Source organism: Eriocheir sinensis, chromosome 53 (assembly GCF_024679095.1).
Source record: "Eriocheir sinensis breed Jianghai 21 chromosome 53, ASM2467909v1, whole genome shotgun sequence".
Taxonomy (NCBI): Eukaryota; Metazoa; Arthropoda; class Malacostraca; order Decapoda; family Varunidae; genus Eriocheir; species Eriocheir sinensis.
In genome coordinates this window covers 3,323,666-3,347,017 of record NC_066561.1, presented here as the reverse complement: position 1 = coordinate 3,347,017, position 23,352 = coordinate 3,323,666, and the positions used below count along the sequence as shown (strand labels likewise).

Here is a 23,352-nt window from a genome sequence, read left to right as displayed (position 1 = left end):
ATCTTCCCTCCTGTTTCCTCCTGTTTCTATTTCGTTCTTTCATTCTCTATTTTCTTTCTATTTCTTTTTCTTTTCTTCAATGTCGCCTCCATCACTCTTCCTCCTCCTAATCCGTTTCTTCTTCTTCCTCTTCTTTTTCCTCCTCTCACGCCCCCCCCCCCCTCTCCTCCTTTGCCTAATGGTACCTCGCTCCTTCCTTCCCTCCTTCACCGATTCGCTCCTCGTCCTTCTTTTTTTTTTCCTCTTCCTTCCTCTTTCTTCAACTACGCCATATACATCTTCATCCCCTTCTTCTCCATTTTGTTCCTCCTTCCCTCCCTTCTTCATTTATCAGAGGTCTTTTTTTTATTTCTTCTTCTTCTTCTTCTTCTTCTTCTTCTTCTTCTTCTTTTTTTCTTCTCCTTCTTCATTTCTCTTCTTTTTTTCTTCTATTTCTTCTCCTTCTTCATTTTTCTTTCCTTTTTCTTTTCCTATATTATTTTTTTCTGCTTCTTTCTTCTTCTTCATCTTCTGTTTCTCCTTCTTCTGCTTCTTCTTCTTCTTCATTCTCCTCCTCCTCCTCCTCCTCCTAAGCCACCTCTACCTCCTACTGCTTCTAATTCTACCCTCCCTCATTCCCTCCTCTCTCCTCCTCACTCTCGCTCTCCCTCCCTCCCTACCTGGCCACTCTACTCTCATCTACCTGGCGATTAATCTACAGGTATTGTGTCGGAGGGCAAGACAGACAGGTGAGAAAGGTGCAAGGAGGGGAGAGCGTTACCTGTCCTTCACTTAGGTGGGAACGAGAGGGGAGAAGAGGGGAGGAAAAGGGGGAGAAGGTGCTTGAAAGAGAGGAAGAAGAGGGAGATATGAAAGAAGAGGGGGATATGAGAGGAAAAGCAGGGAGGAGGACAACGGGAAGAAGAGGGGGAAGTGTAAGAGGAAGAGAGGACAGGAGGGAAGGAGAGAGAAAGAAGAGAGGAAGAAGAGGGGGAAGGAAAGGGGAGAGGAGTTGGAAAAAGAGGATGAAGAGGAAAAGAGAAAAAAATGAAAGGAAAGAAGAAAAGGAAGGGAAAAAAGAGAGAAACAGATGGAAAAGAAAGTGAAGTTAAAAGAAAAGGGGAAGAAAGGAAAGAAGAGGGGGAAGGAAAGGGGAGGAGAGGGAATGAGAAAACTAAGGAAAAGAGAGAAAAGGAAGGAAGGACAGAGGAAGGGAAGCAAGATATGAGGTGAAGAGGGAAAGAAGGAAAGGAAAGAGGGAAAAGAGGTTAGTAAAGAGGGGAAAATAGGAAAGAAGAAGGGAAGAAGGGAGATAGAGAAGGGACAAGAGGAAAGAAAAAGGAAAGGTGGAGGAAGGGAAAAAAAGAGGAAAAAGAAGAAAAAAAGGAGAGAGAGAGAGAGAGAGAGAGAGAGAGAGAGAGAGAGAGAGAGAGAGAGAGAGAGAGAGAGAGAGAGAGAGAGAGAGAGAGAGAGAGAGAGAGAGAGAGAGAGAGAGAGAGAGAGAGAGAGACAATAACTCACATACACACACACACACACACACACACACACACACACACACACACACACACACACACACCTTCTCCTCCCCCTCTTCTTCCTCTTCCTCTTTTTGACCTCTTCCGTGACCTTGACCTTCTGCGTGGCGTAAGAATGAAGAGGAAAGAGGGAGGGAGAGGGAGGGGAGAGGGGGAGGGAGCGAAAAGAGAGAGAGAGAGAGAGAGAGAGAGAGAGAGAGAGAGAGAGAGAGAGAGAGAGAGAGAGAGAGAGAGAGAGAGAGAGAGAGAGAGAGAGAGAGAGAGAGAGAGAGAGAGAGAGAGAGAGAGAGAGAGAGAGAGAGAGAGAGAGAGAGAGAGAGGTACAACTGTTGCTTGGAGAGAGAGAGAGAAAGAAAGAAAGAAAGAAAGAAAGAAAGAAAGAAAGAAAGAAAGAAAGAAAAATGAAATGATGGATAGATAGATAGAAAGAGTATATGGAAAGTAAAATGAAAAGGAAGGAAAAATAAAGAAAAGAAGGAAAATAAAATGGAAAGGAGATGAGAAAAAAGAGAAACAGGAAGAGAAAGAAAAAAAAGGAAGGGAAGAAAGTATGCAAAAAGAGGATGGGGAAGAAGAGAGGAAAAGGAAGAGGTAGAGGAAAGTAAGAGGAGAGGAGAGAAGAGGGAAGTAGAAGGGAGGGAAAGGAAAGGGATGGAAGGCAGAAAGTGAATAGGAAGGGAAAAGGTAATGAAAGGGGAGAGAGAAAATGAGAAGAAAGAGAAGGGAAAGAGGAAGAGAGGGGCAAGAGAGGAGAGGTAAAAGAAGGAAAGGAGGAAGGGAGGGGTGAAGGAATAGGGAAAGCAGGAGTATATGAAGGAAAAGGAGAAAGGGGGAAAGAATGAAAGGAAGGGAAGAAGGGAAGAAAAAAAGAGAAAGGGGAAGAGTGCATGAGGAGAGAGGGAAAGAGTGAAGAAGGAAGAGGAAGGAAGGGAGGAGGGGAAGTGAGAAGGGAGTGAAGAGGGGAAAGAAGAAGAAGGGAGGAAGAGAATGGAAGGAATAGGAAAGGGAAGGAAGGGAGGGAGAAAGGGGAAGGGAGGAGAGACGGGAAAGGAAGGGAGGGGAGAGGAAAGGGGGAATGAAGAAGGGAAGGAAGGGAAAGTAAGAAGAAGAAAGGGGAAGGAAGGCAGGGGAAGGGAAGGAGGAAGAGGGGGAGTGAGGGGAAGGGAGGTGGAGGTAAGGGGGAAGGGGGGGAGGGGGTGTCATAAAGGGGGGTCATTGCCCATTAGTTCTCCTCCACCTGGGCGCGAAGGGGTGAAGGGGAGATAAATTAGACAGGTGAGGTAGGTGGGAGCTCTCTCTCTCTCTCAAGGACTAGAATGATGAAATAGAGGAAGATATGAAAGGAAAGGAAAGATGAAAGGAAGGAAGGAAAGATTAAAGGGAGGAAGATGAAGGGAAGGAAGGAAAGATTAAAGGAAGGAAGGTGAAGGGAAGGAAGGAAAGATGAAAGGAAGGAAGATAAAAGAAAGGAAGATGAAAGGAAGACGAAACGAAAGATGAAAGAAAGGAAGGAAAAATGAAAGTAAAGAAAGATGGAAAGACGGAGAATAAAAATAAAAGGAGAAAGTGAAAAAAAAATGAAATGAGGGAAGGAAAAATATTTAGGGAGAAGGAAAAGAGAGAGAAATAGAAGAGAAAAAGAGAAAAAAAGATAAAAAAAAAAAGAAAGGAGAATATGAAGAAAAATAAATTGAAAAGGGAGAAAAAGAGAAAGGAAAGGAAGAGAGAGAGAGAGAGAGAGAGAGAGAGAGAGAGAGAGAGAGAGAGAGAGAGAGAGGGGGGGGGGTGGAGGGGGGCAGTAGTGTATCATTATTGCGTCACTCCGGTATTTCACTCCACAGAAAATGGCGCCCCGCTGCAAATCATGGGTAACTATGCTATTCCGGGGCGGGCTTGCACGCACACACGGAGGAGGAGGAGGAGGAGGAGGAGGAGGAGGAGGAGGAGGAGGAGGCAAGGAAGAGGGAAGGGAAGGAAGATCAAAGGGGAAGGGAGGAAAAGGAAGGCAAGAAGAAAAGGAAGGAAAAGAAGGAGGAGGAAGAGGAGGAGGACGAAGAGGAGCAGGCAAGGAAGAGGGAAGGGAAGGCAGGGAGGGAGGAAAGGAAGGCAAGAAGAAGGGAAGGAGAAAAGGAAGGAAAAGAAGAAAGGCAAGGAAAGAGAAAATGAGGGAAAAGAGAGAGGAAGGAAGGAAGGAAAGAAGATGAAAGAAGAAGGGAAAGCAGATGAAAAAAAAGAGGTAAGGATAAAAGGAAGAGAAAAAGATGAAAGGGAGACGAGAAAAAATGAAAAGAAGATGGGATAAAAAAATAAAAGAAAAAGGTAAAAATGAGAGGAAGAAGAAAAAATGATGAAAGGAAGAATGGAAAAAGATGAAAGGGAGATGAGTAAAAATAAAAGAAAAGGGGAAAGATGAAAGGAAGAAAGGAAAACGATGAAAAGAGGAAGGGAGAGAAAGTGAAAGAAAGAAGGGAAAGTAGATTGAATGAAGGAAGAAAATATGAAAAGGAGGAAGGGAGAGAAAGTGAAAGAGAGAAGGGAAAGAAGATTGAATGAATGAAGGAAATATGAAAAGGAGGAAGGGAGAGAAAGTGAAAGGGAGAAGGGAAAGAAAGAAGGAAGGAATGAAGAAGATAGAAAAGAGAGCAGAAGGAAGAAGGGAAGGAAGGAAGGAAGAATAAAAAGGGAAGGAATGAAGGAGATAGAAAAGAGAGCAGAAGGAGGAAGGGAAGGAAGGAAGGAAGAACAAAAAAGGAAGGAATGAAGGAGATAGAAAAGAGAGCAGAAGGAGGAAGGGAAGGAAGGAAGGAAGAATCAAAAAGGAAGGAATGAAGGAGATAGAAAAGAGAGCAGAAGGAGGAAGGGAAGGAAGGAAGGAAGGAAGAATAAAAAGGAAGGAATGAAGGAGATAGAAAAGAGAACAGAAGGAGGAAGGGAAGGAAGGAAGGAAGAATAAAAAGGAAGGAATGAAGGAGATAGAAAAGAGAGCAGAAGGAGGAAGGGAAGGAAGGAAGGAAGAATAAAAAGGGAAGGAATGAAGGAGATAGAAAAGACAGCAGAAGGAGGAAGGGAAGGAAGGAAGAAAGAATAAAAAGGAAGAAATGAAGGAGATAGAAAAGAGAACAGAAGGAGGAAGGGAAGGAAGGAAGGAAGAATAAAAAGGAAGAAATGAAGGAGATAGAAAAGAGAACAGAAGGAGGAAGGGAAGGAAGGAAGGAAGAATAAAAAGGAAGGAATGAAGGAGATAGAAAAGAGAGCAGAAGGAGGAAGGGAAGGAAGGAAGGAAGAATAAAAAGGAAGAAATGAAGGAGATAGAAAAGAGAGCAGAAGGAGGAAGGGAAGGAAGGAAGGAAGAATAAAAAGGGAAGGAATGAAGGAGATAAAAAAGAGAGCAGAAGGAGGAAGGGAAGGAAGGAAGGAAGAATAAAAAGGGAAGGAATGAAGGAGATAGAAAAGACAGCAGAAGGAGGAAGGGAAGGAAGGAAGGAAGAATAAAAAGGAAGGAATGAAGGAGATAGAAAAGAGAGCAGAAGGAGGAAGGGAAGGAAGGAAGGAAGAATAAAAAGGAAGGAATGAAGGAGATAGAAAAGACAGCAGAAGGAGGAAGGGAAGGAAGGAAGGAAGGAAGAACAAAAAAGGAAGGAATGAAGGAGATAGAAAAGACAGCAGAAGGAGGAAGGGAAGGAAGGAAGGAAGAACAAAAAGGAAGGAATGAAGGAGATAGAAAAGACAGCAGAAGGAGGAAGGGAAGGAAGGAAGGAAGAATAAAAAGGAAGGAATGAAGGAGATAGAAAAGACAGCAGAAGGAGGAAGGGAAGGAAGGAAGGAAGGAAGAACAAAAAGGAAGGAATGAAGGAGATAGAAAAGAGAGGAGAAGAAACGAAAAGAGGAGGGGAAGAAAGGAGGAATGGAAGAAAAGGAGAGAAACAGAAGCGAATATAAACAAGAAAGAAAGGAAGGAAGGAAGGAAGAAAGGGAGAGTGATAAGAGGGAGGAAGGATGGAGGGAAGGAAGGGAGAGAAAGAAGGAACACACACACACACACACACACACACACACACACACATATTACCCTGAGCTCTGTCACGTCTCTCTCTCTCTCTCTCTCTCTCTTTGTAATAGTTTGCCCTGCACGCTCATTTGCCTCGTTTTCTCTTTTTCTTTTCTTTTTTTCCTCTGTAATAATGGAACGTACCTCTTATTACCTAGATGAGCTCCTCCTCCTCCTCCTCCTCCTCCTCAGCAGCGTTAACAAGTACCTGCCATTCTTTCATATTCTCTCTCTCTATGTTCTTGATGAGAGAGAGAGAGAGAGAGAGAGAGAGAGAGTGTTAATACCCCCCTTCCTCCAATATATAGGGTGCCAATGGTCCATAAACTTGTCCCATACGTGTTCTTCCCTTCCCCTGACCCATAATACTGTGTCCCTTTAAATTACCTCCTGCCCTTCCTCCCTTAATCCTTTCCTTCCTTTCTTATCTTTTCTTTCTCTTCTTACATTTCCTATTCCTTCATAAATTCTCTCCTTAATCCTTGTTTCTTTCTCTTTCCTCCCTTTTGACTTTTCTATTTCTTTCTTCCTCCCATTCTTTAGTTCAGCAATATCGTTCACTTAAAGCTCTTTGAACCGCAAACCAACACAAGAACTAGAAATACCCATAGCTGGGCACGATAACAGAAAACATTATTCCCGATAACCGATAACTGATAATGGAAAACCTTATCGATGATAACCGATATTCGTTAATTGGAAACACAAATATAGGCGATAACCGATAACCGATATAAATCCACAATTCCGATACTAGCTAGCGATAAGTCCGATAGGCGAAAACGAAACTATATTGATATTTTAAATAAAAAAAACATAGATGAATTCAAATTTTCATTATCTGTATTTTAGAAAACTTACAAAATTGAAAGCCACACGTTGACACGTACAGTCGACGACAGAGAGTAGTGTCACGGTTTTCAGAATGTTTAGCCTGGTGGCGGTATCTGGCAACTATACCACGGTGGCGCATTCACTGGCGATGTTAGTGGCGCGTTTCAGTGTGTACCGTGTGTGTGTGACCGTGAAATTATAATATTGTATAATATTATATTATATTATAATATAATGTAGTTAGAAATATACCAGATTACATGAATGCAATTTAGAAATGCGATAATGAATGTTTTCTACATGATGATGATGATGATGATGGCGAGGTAAAACATCACGAACAGTCTGAAACACTTTTTCTTATTAAACTTTGAAAATACCGCGTGCAGTGCTGTCCTTCACAGAGGCAGGCAGTGACTAATGCTCCTTACCATCAAACAGCAAATAGGCTTGAGGGTCTGTTTAACTCGCAGCCTTAATTCCCGTCACTATAAAGCCTCAAAGACAATTCAGATCATCAAAAATCTAAAATTATTTCTCCGTGAAGATTACGTAATATCTAAGTATAAATACGTGTGTGTGTGTGTGTGTGTGTGTGTGTGTGTGTGTGTGTGTGTGTGTGTGTGTGTGTGTGTGTCGCTGACTAGCTGACCCCTTGTCGCTGATGGACATGTCTCCCGTCCCCACCCAGCCTCTCTCTCTCTCTCTCTCTCTCTCTCTCTCTCTTATTTTTTTAGGTATTAAAAATTATACGTTTCCACAGCCACTGACGTGACAGCTCAACTGCAGTGCCTGCGGACATAAGGGCTTTAATAAAATACCGCTGCTCCAGCCAAGGCCCGCGGTCGACGACGCCATCATGTGAACGTTTATAGCCTATTATTACGTATAAAAAAAAATTATAAAGAACAAGATCTCGGCTGTCAGGAATTTTTTGTTTTTAGTTAAAAGGCATAACAATCTCCCCTAATAAGTGCAGTATATTTTTAAATGTATCATAGTTTGATAAACAACTTAGAGTTGCTCTTGACTAAATTTGAACGAAACTAAAAGCTCGTGTCAAAATGTAGCGACAGAGCCTAAAGAAAAAATATTTATTAAGCGTTAGCGACGGGCACTTTTGATAAATATCTATCTTAAAATTATGTAGAGTGCACCTGTGACCACCGATCACCACAACAGTACGATTTCGATAGGATATAATAATTTTCATGTCGCGTGGAGGGGTTGCCAGATGTCGCTTTCTGAACGAAACTTACTGGACAGTGTGTCACTACTCTCTATAGCCGACTGTACATATGGACGGTAATACTAGAAACGCCTGAACCGGTGTTGTTTTGTTTTTCACAAATTTAACCGTAGAAGGCTGAATCAGACATACAGTATACCACCATCCCCGCTGTTTCTAGAACGACACTCTGTACGAGTTGTATTTATATGTACAGAGTGTCATTCTAGAAACAGCGAGGATGGTGGTACTGTATGTCTGATTCAGCCTTCCAGCAGCTATTCTTACTGTTAAAAAGCTTTGTGAGACTGTACAGGTGTACGCTTACTGGTCTGAACATGTATCGTTCACAGACACCAGTGTTTGTAAACAAACGCGCCAGCTTTTGACGATGGGTCACCAAATAGCACAACACCGGGTGCCTTCAATACCATGGCATGCTCACAAACGAATATGGAATATCAAATTTGCGGCAGTGAATAATCATTTTGGGGGCAAAGTTAAATGATTTTTCTCTTTGATATATTGATTTTTGAGTCTAACATAAAAATAACCTAGTGTTTTAATGTTAATGATCTAAGTATGAAATCTCTTCACCGAAGATATTTCATACCTCGAAGTTTTTTCATACATCACCGGGCCACCCATGCGCAGTAGGGAGACAACGGTTTCTTTTTTCTGAGAGGCGGAAAAAAGTAGCGATTATCGCTAGTTTGGTTACAAAAGTAACGAAGATACCGATATATATTTAAATAAATAGCGGATTGCCGATAACCCGATTTTGTTATCAGCGATAAAGTATCGCGATAACTTATCGCGATAACGCCCACCTATGGAAATACCCTATTACCCATTTAGTCGAATCGATGTAGCACAGACATTATCAGGAGTTTCTTTTTAAACCGAGTCATCCGCCACTGGAACAATCTCCCCTCAGAAGTAGTAAATGCGAATACCATCAACTCCTTCAAATTCGAATCGATCGTCATTTCGTTGCGTCAGGAGTAAACTAAATACCGAGGTGCTTGACTGTCGAAAAGATTAAATCACCAGAGCGGGGAACCTCGTAATGAGCCAATAGACATTCTGCTGCCTGCATTTCCATGTTTCCACGTTTCTTTCCTTCTGTCTTCTTTTCCTCTTGTCTCCCCTCTTCATCTCCCCTTTTTATCTGCTATGCCCCGTTTTCTCACCCTTTTCTTCTTCCTTTTCTCTCATTTTTTTCTAATCTTTCATACCTCTTTCCCTTTTCATTCACTCTCTATGTTCTGGTTCTTTCTCTCTCCTTCTCCTCTTCCTCTCCCTTCATCTCCTCCCCTCCTTAACAGTTTATCACCTTTCTTCCTTACTTATCATCCCATGACCTTCAGTACCTGTTCTGACCTTTCCTTAATTTATCCTTCTCACCTTTTCCCCTGTACTCCCTCTCTCCCTCCCCCTTCCCATCTCCAGCCTTAAAACCGACCACCTGAACGGTCCCCTTAAGGCATGAACGTCCTTGAGACCCGATACTCGAAGTCCAAGAACACAAGAACCAGACGTCGAAGTAAAGAGATGTGAGGGTGGAGGTGGTGTGGGCTTGGGCGTGGGGTTGTGGGGGGACTCTGTGGTGGGTTGTGGGTGGGTTTAGCGGGTGGGGAAAGAGTTCGTTACGAGAAGGATAAGAAGGAAGGAGGGAAGAAAGGAAAGTAGGAGAAAAACGAGAAGAGAAGGAGAGAAGAATGGAAGAAAGAGTGTTGGTGATGAGGAGAATAAGAAAGGAAGGAAGAAAAGAAGGAAGGAAAGAAGAAAATGAGAAGGAAATATGAGAAAAGTGAAAGAAATGAGAGGAGAATAAGAAAGGAAGGAAGAAAAGAAGGAAGGAAAGAAGAAAATGAGAAGGGAAATAAGGAAGGAAGAGAATTAAGGAATATATACACAGCAAAAAAGGAAGGAGGGAAGAAAGGAAAGTAGGAGAAAAACGAGAAGAGAAGGAGAGAAGAATGGAAGAAAGAGTGTTGGTGATGAGGAGAATAAGAAAGGAAGGAAGAAAAGAAGAAAGGAAGGAAGAAAATGAGAAGGGAAATATGGAAGGAAGAGAATTAAGGAATATATACACAGCAAAAAAGGAAGGAGGGAAGATAGGAAAGAAGGAGAAAAGTGAAAAGAAAAGGGGAGAAGAATAGAAGAAAGAGTGTTGGTGATGAGGAGAATAAGAAAGGAAGGAAGAAAAGAAGGAAGGAAGGAAGAAAATGAGAAGTGAAATATAGAAGGAAGAGAATTAAGTGAATATAAGGATAGAAATATAGATAGTAGATAGGGTTTGGGTATTTTGTGTGCGAGGAAAAGTAGGGAAGGATTTGGGTAGATAGGATAACTTAGTAGACAAGGATGGAAGTAGGAATTAGTGAAGGATTAAGAGTAGGATTTTGTGTGGTAGGAACAAGTTAGGAAAAGGAAAAAATATAAAGAAAAAAAGAGAGAAAGGAAGGAATGGAAATTATAGATTAGACAGGAAGAAAGAAAGGAAGGAAGGAAGGAAGGATGGAGAGAAGGAGGGAGGGAAGGAAGGAAAGAAGGAGGGAGGGAAGGAAGGAAGGAAGGAGAGAAGGAAGGAAGGAAGGAAGGAAGGAAAAGAGAAAAAAGGTAGAAAAATAAGGAAGGAATACAGCAAAAAATGAAAAAAAATTACAGAAAGGAAGGATGGAAGGGAGAAATGAATAAATAAATGAATTAAGGGAAAAAGGAAGGAAATAAATAAATGAAGAAAGAAAGAAAGAAGGAAAGAAAAAAGAGAAGAGAAAGAAAGAAAGAACAACTTCACACAACACCTCCTCCTCCTCTCCTCCTCCTCCTCCTCCTCTTCTTCCTTCACCCCACCCTTACGAAATAATATAATAAAACCTTAAGAAAATAACGGAAAACAAAGGAAAAAGAAACAAAAAAAGCTTCCCCTTGCCAACGTGGTGCAGGTCACGGCCGTAAATATGAGTTTCAGAAAAGATCAGAAGAAAAAGGCGGAGAGAAAGATGAAGATAATGGAGAGAAGGGCGAAGATGATAATGGGGGAACAGGAGGAAGAGTTAAGGGAAGGGGGAGGGAAAGGAGGAGGAGGAGGAGGAGGAGGAGAAATAATAAGAGGAAGAAGAAAGGGAGTAGGGAGGGAAGGGTAATGGTCTAGAAAGAGGGGGAGGAGGAGGAGGAAGAGGAGAGGAGTCTAGTGTTTGAGGAGGAGGAGGAGGAGGAGGAGGAGGAGGAGGAGGAGGAGGAGAAATAATAAGAGGAAGAAGAAAGGGAGTAGGGAGGGAAGGGTAATGGTCTAGAAAGAGGAGGAGAAGGAGGAGGAGGAGGAGGAAGAAGAGGAGAAGGAGGAGGAGGAGGAGGAAGAAGAAGAGGAGGCGGAGGAAGCGGAGGAGGAGGACAGAGAAGGAAGAAAACTCCAAACAACCTATATTTTCTTGTCATGCTACCGTGCAGGGAAGAAAGGAGGAGAAGGAGGAGGAGGAGGAGGAGGAGGAGGAGGAGGAGGAGGAGGAGGGGGGGGGGGGACTGGAGATCTGACGTAACCTGCGGATAAACCCAACTCATGACGTAGTGATGACAAAATGATGACCGGAGGGGGGGGGGGGGGGGAATGATGCAACGCCCTCCTCACACCTTCGATCTGTTCACCTGCCGGGCCGCGAGGGTTAATGAGACACACCTTCACACCTGAGAGGAAGGTAAAGGTGAAGTTTGAACAGGAAGATAATAACTAATTTTTTTTTTAAATAACAAAAAAATAGGAAATACGCAGAAAATAACCAAATTAATAAAGAAAAAAGTTAAGAAAGCAATAAAAGAGAAAAGTGACCGATCTTCCTGTGAAATAAGATAGCAAGTAAGGATTGAAGACAGGCAAACAAGAAGAAAGGAGGAATAGTTAAGCAAGAAATAAAGAAAATCGTGTCCCTTCAAATCAAGAAAAAAATAAACAGGAATTTTTTTTAAAAAAGTACCAAAGAAAGGGGAAAAAAATCACCTCCTTCGGAAAATAAAGATAAATTAAAAAAATAAAAAAAATAAAAAAACACCCATTCGGAAAATAAATGGAGTAAAAAACAACAACAAAAACGTATCCAAGAAAAGATAAAAAAGTTGTCTTCGGAAAATAAAAGAAAATGAAAACAATGAAACGTAGCCAAGAAAAGAAAGAAATTGTCTTCAGAAAGTAAAAGAAAATGAAAAACACAAAAAAGCCAAGAAAAGATAAACAAAAAATATCCACCTTCGGAAAATAAAAGGAAATGAAAAAAAAACGTAAACAAGAAAAGATAAAAAAAAAAGTTGTCTTCGGAAAATCAAAACGAAAAAAAAAAAGTATCCAAGAAAAGATTAAAAAAGTTGTCTTCGGAAAGTTAAAGAAAATAAAAAGAAGAAACATAGCCAAGAAAAGAGAAAAAAAACCTTCGGAAAATAAAAGGAAACGAAAAAAAAGTATCCAAGAAAAGATTAAAAAAGTTGTCTTCGGAAAGTTAAAGAAAAAAAAAAGAAACATAGCCAAGAAAAGAAAAAAAACCGGAAAATTAAAGGAAATGAAAAACAAAAAACAAAAAACTAGCCAAGAAATTATAAAAAAATGTTGTCTTAAAAAAAAAAGATGGAAGGGATGGTGAGGTTAGAAAATGATGGTAGATGATGCGTGTTACCTTTCTTTAATGATTTTTGCTTCATCTTTTCCTCCTTCCCCTCTTTCTCTCTCTTTTTATCTTCTCTTCTGATACAATAGGGTTGACAAAAGAAGATGGAAGGAGAAGATAAGGGAGAAGATAATGATGGTAGATGTGTATTATTTTTCTTATCATTATTTTTTTGCTTCGTTTCCCTTCGACCCTTCCTTTCTTTTGATATAATAAGGTCGAAAGAAGATGGAGGAGATGATAGAGAAGAAGATAAGGGATAGAGGATGATAGTAGACGTGTATTTCCTTCTTTGTAATTTTTCTTTTTTTCTCCCTCCCTCCCTCCCTCCCTCCCTTCTTCTTATACAACGAAAAAAAAAGTAGCAAGGAAAAGAAAAAAAAATATCAAAATAAATAAATAAATAAAATAAAAACGACGAAGAATAGGTCAAGAATCTAAACGCCCATCATCCCCTTCATCATCATCATCATCATCATCATTTTCTTCTTCCCATCATCCTTTCCATCTTCTTATTCTGAGCCTTGTCTTGGAGAGAGAGAGAGAGAGAGAGAGAGAGAGAGAGAGAGAGAGAGAGAGAGAGAGAGAGAGATTTTTCTCTTCGTATCGATCCTAAAATTACTAACGAGAAAAGGGACTCAGATTGCCTATAATGTGAGAGCGGGTCAAGAGGGGGGTCACCGCTCTCTCTCTCTCTCTCTCTCTCTCTCTCTCTCTCTCTCTCTCTTTCTTCATTTCTTTTCTTCATTTCTTTTCTTCATTTCTCTTCTTCTCTCTTTTCTTCTCTCTTTTCTTCCCTCTTTTCTTCTTCATTTTCTTCTTCATTTTCTTCTTCATTTTCTTCTCCATTTTCTTCTTTGTTTTCTTCTTTCCTCTCTCTCTCTCTCTCTCTCTCTCTCTCTCTCTCTCTCTCTCTCTCTCTCTCTCTCTCTCTCTCTCTCTCTCTCTGTTGACCTGACCTCCCGCCTCCCCCCTTCGCGTGTCACAATAAAATAACCATCAAAAATATTTCCCAGCGACTCTGAGTTACACAATTTTCTTCCTCTTTTATTCCTTTCTCTCTTATTTTCTTTATTTTTATTTTTTCTTCTTTCGACTTGCCTTAGTTTGCTTTTATACCTTTGATGTTTTTCTTCTTTTTTCTTGTTTTTTTTTCTGTTTCGTTTTCTTTTTTTCGTTTTATATTGCTTTTCCTTTTCACTTTCTTTGTTTTCTTTTTTATATGTCTTTTTTTACCTTTTTTTTCGTCATTTCATTTATTACCTTCATTTTATATTTTTTTTCTTTTTTGCACTTATTTTTTTCTCTTATCTTTTTTTCACTATTTCTTTTTCCTTTTTTCCTAATCGATTTTTTGACATTTCCTTTTTCCTCTTTTTACATTGCTTTTCCTATTCCTTCTTTCTCTTCATCGGCTTTATCAAACTTATTAACATCAATCCAACCACTTTTCTATGCATCTTCTTTCCTTTCTTTTCCCTTTTTCTCTCTCCTAAGACGGATTATTCAATTAGCATATCAGCTTTTTCTAACTCATTAAAATTTACCCAGTCGCTTATTAATCTAACTTATCTTCTTTATATTATACTTTCCTTTCATTAATTTTCTTCATCTGCCTTCTTTTTTTATCGCCAAAGGGATGGAATGTCACTCTAATTTCTCTGTTCTATCTTTTATCAATATCATTTTACTTCCTTATTCATCTGATTTCTGTGTTTTCTTTTCTGTATTTATTTACTTTCGTTATCTACTTTCTTAAATATTTTCCTTTCATTAATTTTCTTCATCTATTTCCTTCTTTTTTCCTCGCCAAAGGGATGGAATATTAATCTAATTTCTCTGTTCTATCTTTTATCAATATTATTTTAATCACTTATTTATCTGATTTGCGTGTTGTCTTTTCAGTATTTATTTACTTTCGTTATCTACTTTCTAATATACTTTCCTTTCATTAATTTTTTTCATCTACTTTCTTTTTTATCGCCAAAGGGATGGAATGTCACTCTAATTTCTCTGTTCTATCTTTCATCAATATCATTTTACTTCCTTATTCATCTGACTACGTGTTTTCTTTTCTATATTTATTTACTTTCGTTATCTACTTTCTTATATACTTTCCTTTCATTAATTTTCTTCATCAATTACCTTTGTTTTTTATCGCCAAAGGGATGGAATGTTAATCTAATTTCTCTGCTCTATTTTTTATCAATATTATTTTACTTCCTTATTCATCCGATTTGCGTGTTTTCGTTTCTTTATTCATTTACTTTCTCTATTTTCTTCTTTTCATATCAATTCACACACCAATTCATCTGACTTGTAATTTTTCTTTATTTATCCAGTTTATCTATTTTCTTTTTTTCCTCATCGCCAAAGGGACGGATCATCAATTTAACTTTCAACTTTATCATTCATCAACATCAACGCACTCGCTTACTCGTGTGACTCATCAACCGTAATCCTCTCCCTTATCTTCTTTTCTTTATCATCTACTCTTGTTTTCTATCCCTCATTATCCTTTCTATCTTCTCCTTTAGACCTCATTGTATAAGAAGAAGGGAGGGAAGGAGGAAGGGAGAAAAAGATGAAAAGAAAGGAGGGAGGGAGGAAGGAAGGAGGGAGAAAAAGATGAAAAGAAGATAGGGAGGAAGGGAGGGAGAGAAGGAGAAAAAGATGAAAAGAAGGAAGGGAGGGAGGGAGAAGAAAAGAAAAGATGAAAAGAAGGATGGGAGGGAGGGAGAGAAAGGGACAAAAAAGATGAAAAGAAGGGAGGGAGGGAGGGAAGGAGGGAGAAAAAGATGAAAAGAAAGGAGGGAGGGAGGGAAGGAAGGAGGGAGAAAAAGATGAAAAGAAGATAGGGAGGAAGGGAGGGAGAGAAGGAGAAAAAGATGAAAAGAAGGGAGAGAGTGAGGATAGGAGGTAGAAAAAGATGAAAAGAAGGGAGGGAAGGAGGGAGAAAAAGATGAAAAGAAGGAAGGAAGGGAGGGAGGGAGAGAGAGAAAGGGAGAAAAAGATGAAAAGAAGGGAGGGAGGGAGGGAGGGAAGGAGGGAGAAAAAGATGAAAAGAAGGAAGGGAGGGAGGGAGAGAGAGAGGGAGAAAAAGATGAAAAGAAGGGAGGGAAAGAGGGAGAAAAAGATGAAAAGTAACAAATAAAGAAGGAAATATACATCTACCATCATCTTCTATCCTTTATCTTCTTCTTTATCATCTCCTCCATCTTCTTTCCACCTTATCGTGACTAATCTACTTCTTTCTCTTCTTTCTTCACTTAATAGATTTATTGCACTTCCTTCTTTTCTCTTTTACCATTTCTTTTACATTTTCTTTTTTTCATTTTTCATTTTCTTACATTTTCTTTTTTTCATTTTTCATTTTCTTACATTTTCTTTTTTTCATTTTTCATTTATTCACATTTTCTTTTTTTCTCATTTTAGATTCCTTTTTTTCTATTCCTTCTTTCTCTCTATCGACTTTATCATGTGACGAATCGATTCATCTTTTTATCAACATCAATATCTTAACTTAATCATGTTACTAATCAACGTTTCTAATCTTCTTTATTCACCTAATGGATGGACTTTCAACTCATCTCTTAACAACATCAATATGCTAGCTTAATCATGTAACTAATCAACGTTTCTAATCTTCTTTATTCACCTAATGGATGGACTTTCAACTCATCTTTTATCAACATCAATATCCCCACTTAATCATGTCACTAATCTACTTTTTAATCTTCTTTCCTATCAATATTTATCCTTCATTAACATTAGTACATTCACTTCTTCATGTGACTAATCTCATACGTTCTTTTTCCATATTATTCTTCATTTTCCTTTAATTTCTTTTGACTTTCCTTGGTTTTCTTTTACACTTTTCCTTTTTTTCTTGTTAATTTTTTCCTTGTTTCGTTTTCTTTTTTTCCATTTTTTAACCTTTTCGCTTTCCTTTTCATTTTCTTTGTTTTCTTTTTTTTTACATGTCCCTTTTCTATCTTTTTTTCCCTTTAGTTTTTCTTCTTTTCACCATTCCATTTCTTACCTTTTCTTTTTTCTCTTTTTTTCCTTACTGCACTTCCTTCTTTTCTCTTTTACCATTTCTTTTTCCTTTCCTTCCTTTTTTTACCTTTTCTTTTTTTCATTTTTCATTTTTTTGCATTTCTTTTTCCTCATTTTGGATTTCCTTTTCTATTCCTTCTTTCTCCTTATCGGTTTTATCATGTGACTAATCTATCTTTTAATCTTCCTTCCTCACCTAAGTGGCGGACTATCAATTTAACCTTTATCAACATTACTACATTCACTTCTTCATCTAACTTATCTACTTCCTTTTTTCTTCTTTATCTTCTCATTCATTATCTTTTTTTATCGTTTTCATTGTTTTTAATTTTCTTCTTCTCTTTTTCCTTTCCTTCCTTCCTTCTTTCTCCTTTTCCTTTCCTTCATTCTCCTTCTCTTTTTTTTTCGTTTTCATTGTTTTTAATTTTCTTCTTCTCTTTTTCCTTTCCTTCCTTCCTTCCTTCCTTCTTCTTTGCCCTTCCTTCATTCTCCTTCTCTTTTTTGTTCGTTTTCATCGTTTTTAATTTCCTTCTTCTCTTTTTTCTTTCCTTCCTTCCTTTCTTCCTTCCTTCCTTCTCCTTTTCCTTTCCTTCATTCTCCTTCTCTTTTCATTTTCACTGTTTTTAATCTTTTTCTCTTTTTCTATCTAATTTTCCTTTATTTTTTCTCCTTTTCTTTCTTTTTTATTTTCCTTCTATTTATTATTTCCCTTCCTTCCTCTCGCCAGGGACGGCTTCCTCAACCAGAGCGAGTTTTCGGCGCTGTGTCGGGCTCTCTTCAGGAACGAGCGTGGCAAACCCTACCCGGTGGAGACGTCGATGCTCAACACCATCTTCACCATCTTCGACACCAACAAGGTAAGGCAAGACCCGCAACACTCCCTTAACCCGTCCGCTGCGATTGGCACGGATTTGGCCTTCCCTGGTAGCCTGGTAACATTATACTCCCAGGTCTTTCTCTGCCTCTGTGGTGGATAGTGGAGTGTTTGTGTGGTATGGTGTTGGTGTGCCTGATATCCCTAGTCTGGTAGTCTGGTCTCTCCCCCCTCTCTTCTGCCTCTGCTGTGGTGTGTTTCTATCCCTTCCCTGGTAGCCTGGTAACATTATACTCCCAGGTCTTTCTCTGCCTCTGTGGTGGATAGTGGAGTGTTTCCCATGTGGTATTGGTGTGCTGGATATCCCTTCCCTGGTAGTCTGGTAACATTATACTCCCAGGTCTTTCTCTGCCTCTGTGGTGGATAGTGGAGTGTTTCCCATGTGGTATTGGTGTGCTGGATATCCCTTCCCTGGTAGTCTGGTAACATTATACTCCTAGGTCTTTCTCTGCCTCTGTGGTGGATAGTGGAGTGTTTCCCATGTGGTATTGGTGCGCTGGACTTTACATTTTTCTTCATTGAATCGTAACAGCCACTTTTTGCTCCATTCCAGTAGCTTGGTGAGGTCTAACTGTAGGAAATCCGCATTCAATGGGTTAAAATAGATAATTAATACATAATCTCTCATTTTTTGTTTTTTTTTACATATTTTTCTTCCTCCATTTCGTCCACTACCCTCCCTCTCTCTCCCCTCAGTGGATGACTATATACATACAGCCGGGCCTATACTTTGAGGCACCAACGTTGCCAGATTGTCGTACTCAGCCTCTTATATTTACCGACTTCCGACCCAAAATCTGTCTTGTGCTCCCCAATAACGAGATTCATCTATGTTTATCGTTAAAATAGTTAACTGATATTCAAACACCCTCCGGGCAACACTCCATCAAACCCCCTTTCTTTCTTTTTTTATAGTAAAGGAAGCAGCTCAAGGGTCAAAAAAAAGTAACAATGAGATAATAAGTCCGCTAAACACTGGTCCTATAGAGAGTTCAGAAGAGTGGCCGAAAAAGAGGTCAATTTCGGGAGGAGCGGTGCCTCGATAGTCTCCTTTGAAAGCCTCTTGTAACCCACTTCAAACACTTGCTATACGATTTGCTATTAAATGAAATATATACAACTACACTGACTTTATATATTTAGGTCAATAGCAGACTAAAATCATGTGACGGGTACTCTCGTTTAGCGCTTTCTCCGCCACTGCAAACGCTAAACTCATTCTCTTCTCAACTACGAATTTCTTGATATAAAAACAAGACCAAGTTATCCAAACCGGAAACACACAGGGCCATATTCTTAAAACATTTCGGCGCCCAAGCTACGTATTTGACAAGGCTTTCCAAGGAGTTTTGAGCATTTCCAGGGGTAGTTGTATGACCCTTCTTCTGTACCATGAACCTAAACACTCATTAGGACCCGATTGATCAACTCTTCGGCCTTTGAAAACAGTTGATATAAAAACGAGACCAAGCTATTCAAAACCGGAGACACATTTGGCCATATTCTAAAACATTTCGGCACCCAAGCCACGTATTCAACAAGGCTTTCCTAGGAGTTTTGAGCATTTCCAGGGGTAGTTGTATGACCCTTCTTCTGTACCATGAACCTAAACACTCATTAGGACCCGATTGATCGACACATTTGGCCATATTCTAAAAAATTTCTGCACCAAAAAACGTACGTTCAAACTTTCTTTTTTTGAGAGTTTTTTTCAGGGGCAGTTTTATTATTATTCTTCTGTACCATGAACCAACGTTACCATATTATCGTACTCAAAACATCGCATTGATAAGTTCCAGGGGCCAAAACTCTCCTACCCACACAGATAACGAGATTCCATTTAAAGTTATCGTTAAAAGCGTTACTTATTGGTGTTTGTTTGCGATAGCTGTGAGTCAGAAATCGGAAAATATAATATGCTGTACTGCGTGGTTGGGTACGATAGTTTGGTAACGCTCCCATGAACCTAACCAGACCCTCGTTAGTACCCGATTGATCAACTCTTCGGCCTTTGAAAATAGTTGATGTGAGGGATGGAAGTGTCTGGCAATACCGACTTTATTCTCATTACAAGATATAATTTTGCTCCTCGTTTTGATTTTGATTTTTTATTGTTTCTCCTCTTTTCGCCTATTTTCTGATCATATCCTTAATTTTTGTTTTAGTTTTCTCATTCCTTTATTTTTTTCTTTATTGTTTCTCATTTTTCGCCTATTTTCTTATCATATCCTTAATTTTTGTTTTAATTTTCTTATTCCCTTATTTTATTTTCCTTCCCTTATTTATTTTCCTTCTTTTCCTCTTTTTATCCTTCTCTTTTATTTTCTTTACATTTTGTTTTGTTTTATCTATGTATTTTCTTTCTTTACTTTTTTGTTTTCTGTCATGTATTTTCTTTCCCTTTCTCTCTTTTTTGTTTTCTTTTCAATTTCCTTTCTCTATATTTCTTCTTCTTCATCCTCTTCGTAAAATCTTCCTGTCTACTGCATTCTTTTCTGCTTTATCATATCATTTTCATTTATATTTTCTTTCCCTTTTCTGTATTTTTTGCTTTTTTATCAATTTCCTTTCTCTAAATTTCTTCATCATCCTCTTCGTAAAATCTTCCTGTCTTCTGCATTCTTTTCTGCTTTATCATATTATTTTCCTTTATATGTGTTCTTTACCTGTACACAGCATTCTTGACACACACACACACACACACACCACCTGAGGACCCACAAAAATCCTTCCCAAGACTCATCGCTAACACATTCCTACAACATTATCGGCACTCAGGTAATTTTCCCTTCAGAGATAAACACAATTCATGATATTTACGAGACGGCTTAATTCTAGCGTTGCGAGGAGCCACCAATAGGCTATTTTCGCGGGGGTGTCAGCGGCGGAAGACTGGACCCCATTATTTTTTATCCTTCTTTTCATCCTCCGTGCGCCTTTTCTTTCCATAATTTCGAGCAATTTCCCGCGGGCGCTTTTCATGTTTCCCGATCCCTTTGTCCTCCTCCCCCCTTGGTAATCATGCGGAGGTGAAGTTTTTATTCTTTTTTTTATTTTTCCAATTTTCTTCCCCTCTCTTCATATTTCTTATTATTTTCTCTTTTAGTTTCCTTCGAGTTTCTATTTTCTTTCTTTTCTGTTTCTCTTCTCTTTTCATATTTCTTATTATTTTCTCTTAGTTTCTTTCGAATTTCTATCTTCTTTCTTTTTTATTTCTTTTCTCTTTCCTTATTTCTTTCTCTTTCAGTTTCCTTCAAGTTTCTGTTTTCTTTCTTTTCTTTATTTCTTCTCTTTCGTTATTTCTTTCTCTCTTAGTTTCCTTCGAGTTTCTATTTTCCTTCTTTTTTCTTTTTTTTTTCTTTCCTTATTTCTTTCTCTATAGTTTCCCTTCACTTTTCCTTTCTCCTTTAAATTTCCTTCTCTTCATTTTCCTATTTTCCTTCTTTTTGCTTCGTTTATTAATACTCCATCTCTTTCGCTATCAGTATCTTCTTCTTGTATTTCTCTTATTTTTCTTTATTTACATTTTCTATCTCCTTATTGTAGTTTTCTTTTTCCTTTTATTTTCCTTATTTTTTTTTGTTTTCGTTTTTCTAATTTCCTTTCCCTCTATTTCTTCTTCTTGATCCTCTTCCTAAAATCTTCCTTTCTTCTGCACTCTTTTCTGCTTTGTTTATCATATTATTTTCCTTTATTTTTGTTCTTTTCCGTACCGTTCTCTGGTGTGTTCTTGGTCATCCTTATTTAACACATTTCTTTTTCTTCTTTCCTCGTCTTTTACTTCTTTTCAACATTCCATTTCCTAACTTTTCTTTTTTTTCACTTTATTGCAACTCCTTTCTTTTCTCTTTTACCATTTCTCTTTCCTCTTTTTCCTTTTTTTTACCTTTTCTTTTCCTTTTTCATTCTTTTACATTTCATTTCTCCTCATTTTACATTTCTTTTTATATTCCTTCTTTCTCCTTATCGGTTTTATCATGTGACTAATCTATCTTTTAATCTTCTTTCCTCATCTTTTTCTGTAGTTTTCCTTTCATATTTTCCTTCAATATTTCCGTTTTCTTTTATATAATCTTGATCACCCTTATTACATGTTCCTTTCTCTTCTTCATATCATTTTTCTCTTCCTATTTCTCTTCTTTTTACTGATTTTTCCTCTACTTTCTGTTTTCAGGTTTTTCTCTTATTTATCCTTTTTCTTTTATTTCCTTTATGACCTTTGTATTTTTTTCTTATTTAGCTTTTATTTTCCCTTTTTTTTGTAATTCTACACTTTTTTTCGATTTTTCCTTCTCATTTTCCTTTTTTTCCTCTATCTTTGTTGCGTTTTCTTTTTCTTTTCTTTTTTCTTTTCGTTTTCTCTTTCTTTATTTTCTTTTCCCTGACTTTCATCTTCGCGTCTCATGTTCTCTAGCGTTATCTTCCTTAATCACCCTTATCTCTCTCATCCTTCATCCTCTTTTTTTCCTTTTCCTACTCTTTTTCGTTGCCTACTGTGTCGACTTCTTCCTTTACCCTAATTCATTTTCGTTAATTTATCTACTTCATTCTCTACCTCCCTGATTCATTTCTACTTCTCTCTATTTCTTTCTCTACTTCCCTTGTTCATTCGTTTCGTTAATTTCTCTACTTCTTTCTTTACCTCCCTAATTCATTTTTACTTCTTTCTACTTCTACTTCTTTCTACTTTCTACTTCTTTCTACTTCTTTCTCTACTTCCCTAATTCATTCGTTTCGTTAATTTCTCTACTTCTTTCTCTACTTCCCTAATTCATTTTCGTTAATTTCTCTACTTCTTCCCTTTGTCCTTGTCTCCTTCATCCCTCTCTTCATTATCTTCTTCCCTCCTCTTCCCCTTTACTGGTCTCTCATCTCAATTATTTTTTGCATTTTTTGAGGTAATTTTCACTCATCTGTATAAAAATTCCCTTTATTTTAGTCTCATTAATCGTCTCTCCCCCTCTTTCTCTCTTTTTCTCTTTTTTCTTTTTCTTTTTCTCTTTTCCTCTTTTTGCTCATTTATACCTCCTATCTCTCTCTCTCTCTCTCTCTCTCTCTCTCTCTCTCTCTCTCTCTCTCTCTCTCTCTCTCTCTCTCTCACTCACTCACTCACTCACTCACTCACTCACTCACTCACTCACTCACTCACTCACTAACTCACTCACTCACTCACTCACTCACTCACTCACTCACTCACTCACTCACTCACTCACTCACTCACTCACTCACTCACTCACTCACTCTTCACTTCACGTTGGTCACCTTGATTGCGCCTAAACACAGGTGGGCCGGGACAGGTGAGGGATACGCGGGTAATTAGCAGGTGCGCCAAGGACAGGTGAGACGGAGGGAGAGCGTCGCCTGGGGAGAAATTACTGTAGGGGGACGGAATATGTAGGGCACGCACGCACGCACGCACAAACTCTAACACACTCACTCACACACACACACACACACACACACGTCACCCTCACTCTCACTCTCACACTCACTCGCTTTAACACTTTTTCATACTTATACACTTTTTATACTTTCACACACTATCCCACACTCTTTTCCACACTTTCAGGCTCTTTTTCATCCTCTCACACTGTTTTTCATATTCTTTTCACACTTTTCTACACATTTTCACACTTTTTATACTTTTACACACGATCTCACACTTTCTTTTTCATATTCTCTCACTTTTTCACATTCTTTTCGCACTTTTCTACCATTTTTCACACTTTTTCAAACCTTCCGCACTCACTTTCACACACACCCACACACACTATTTCAGTCACAATGGCATCGTTTAACACTACTCAATCCCTCTTCCCTCTCTCTTTCAGGACCACGTGATCGACAAGGAGGAGTTCAGATACTGCTGGCAGAAATGGATCAAACAGGTGCGTGAATCCCTTTGTTTCAGGATCGAGCACCCCTTCCCCAGCCACTTAAAGAATTGGAGAGGATTAAATTGCTCTTTTAGTCCATCTTAACCCGGTAGCAGCGACGGGCCAAATTTGTGGCTTTACCGTGTAGCAGCGACGGGCCAAATTTGTGGCTTTACCGTGTAGCAGCGACGGGCCAAATTTGTGGCTTTACCGTGTAGCAGCGACGGGACAAATTTGTGGCTTTACCGTGTAGCAACG

At 38.8% G+C, this 23,352-nt stretch overlaps 1 protein-coding gene across 1 annotated transcript in view; it reads left to right on the top strand.

The window, feature by feature from the left end:
- LOC126983195 (uncharacterized) overlaps positions 1-23,352 on the top strand; it is an 89,874-nt gene that overhangs the window by 51,334 nt on the left and 15,188 nt on the right. The window contains exons 3-4 of the mRNA XM_050835771.1: positions 17,072-17,201; positions 23,050-23,106. Coding sequence (XP_050691728.1) covers positions 17,072-17,201; positions 23,050-23,106 — 187 coding nt within the window. The remainder of the gene's footprint in view (positions 1-17,071; positions 17,202-23,049; positions 23,107-23,352) is intronic.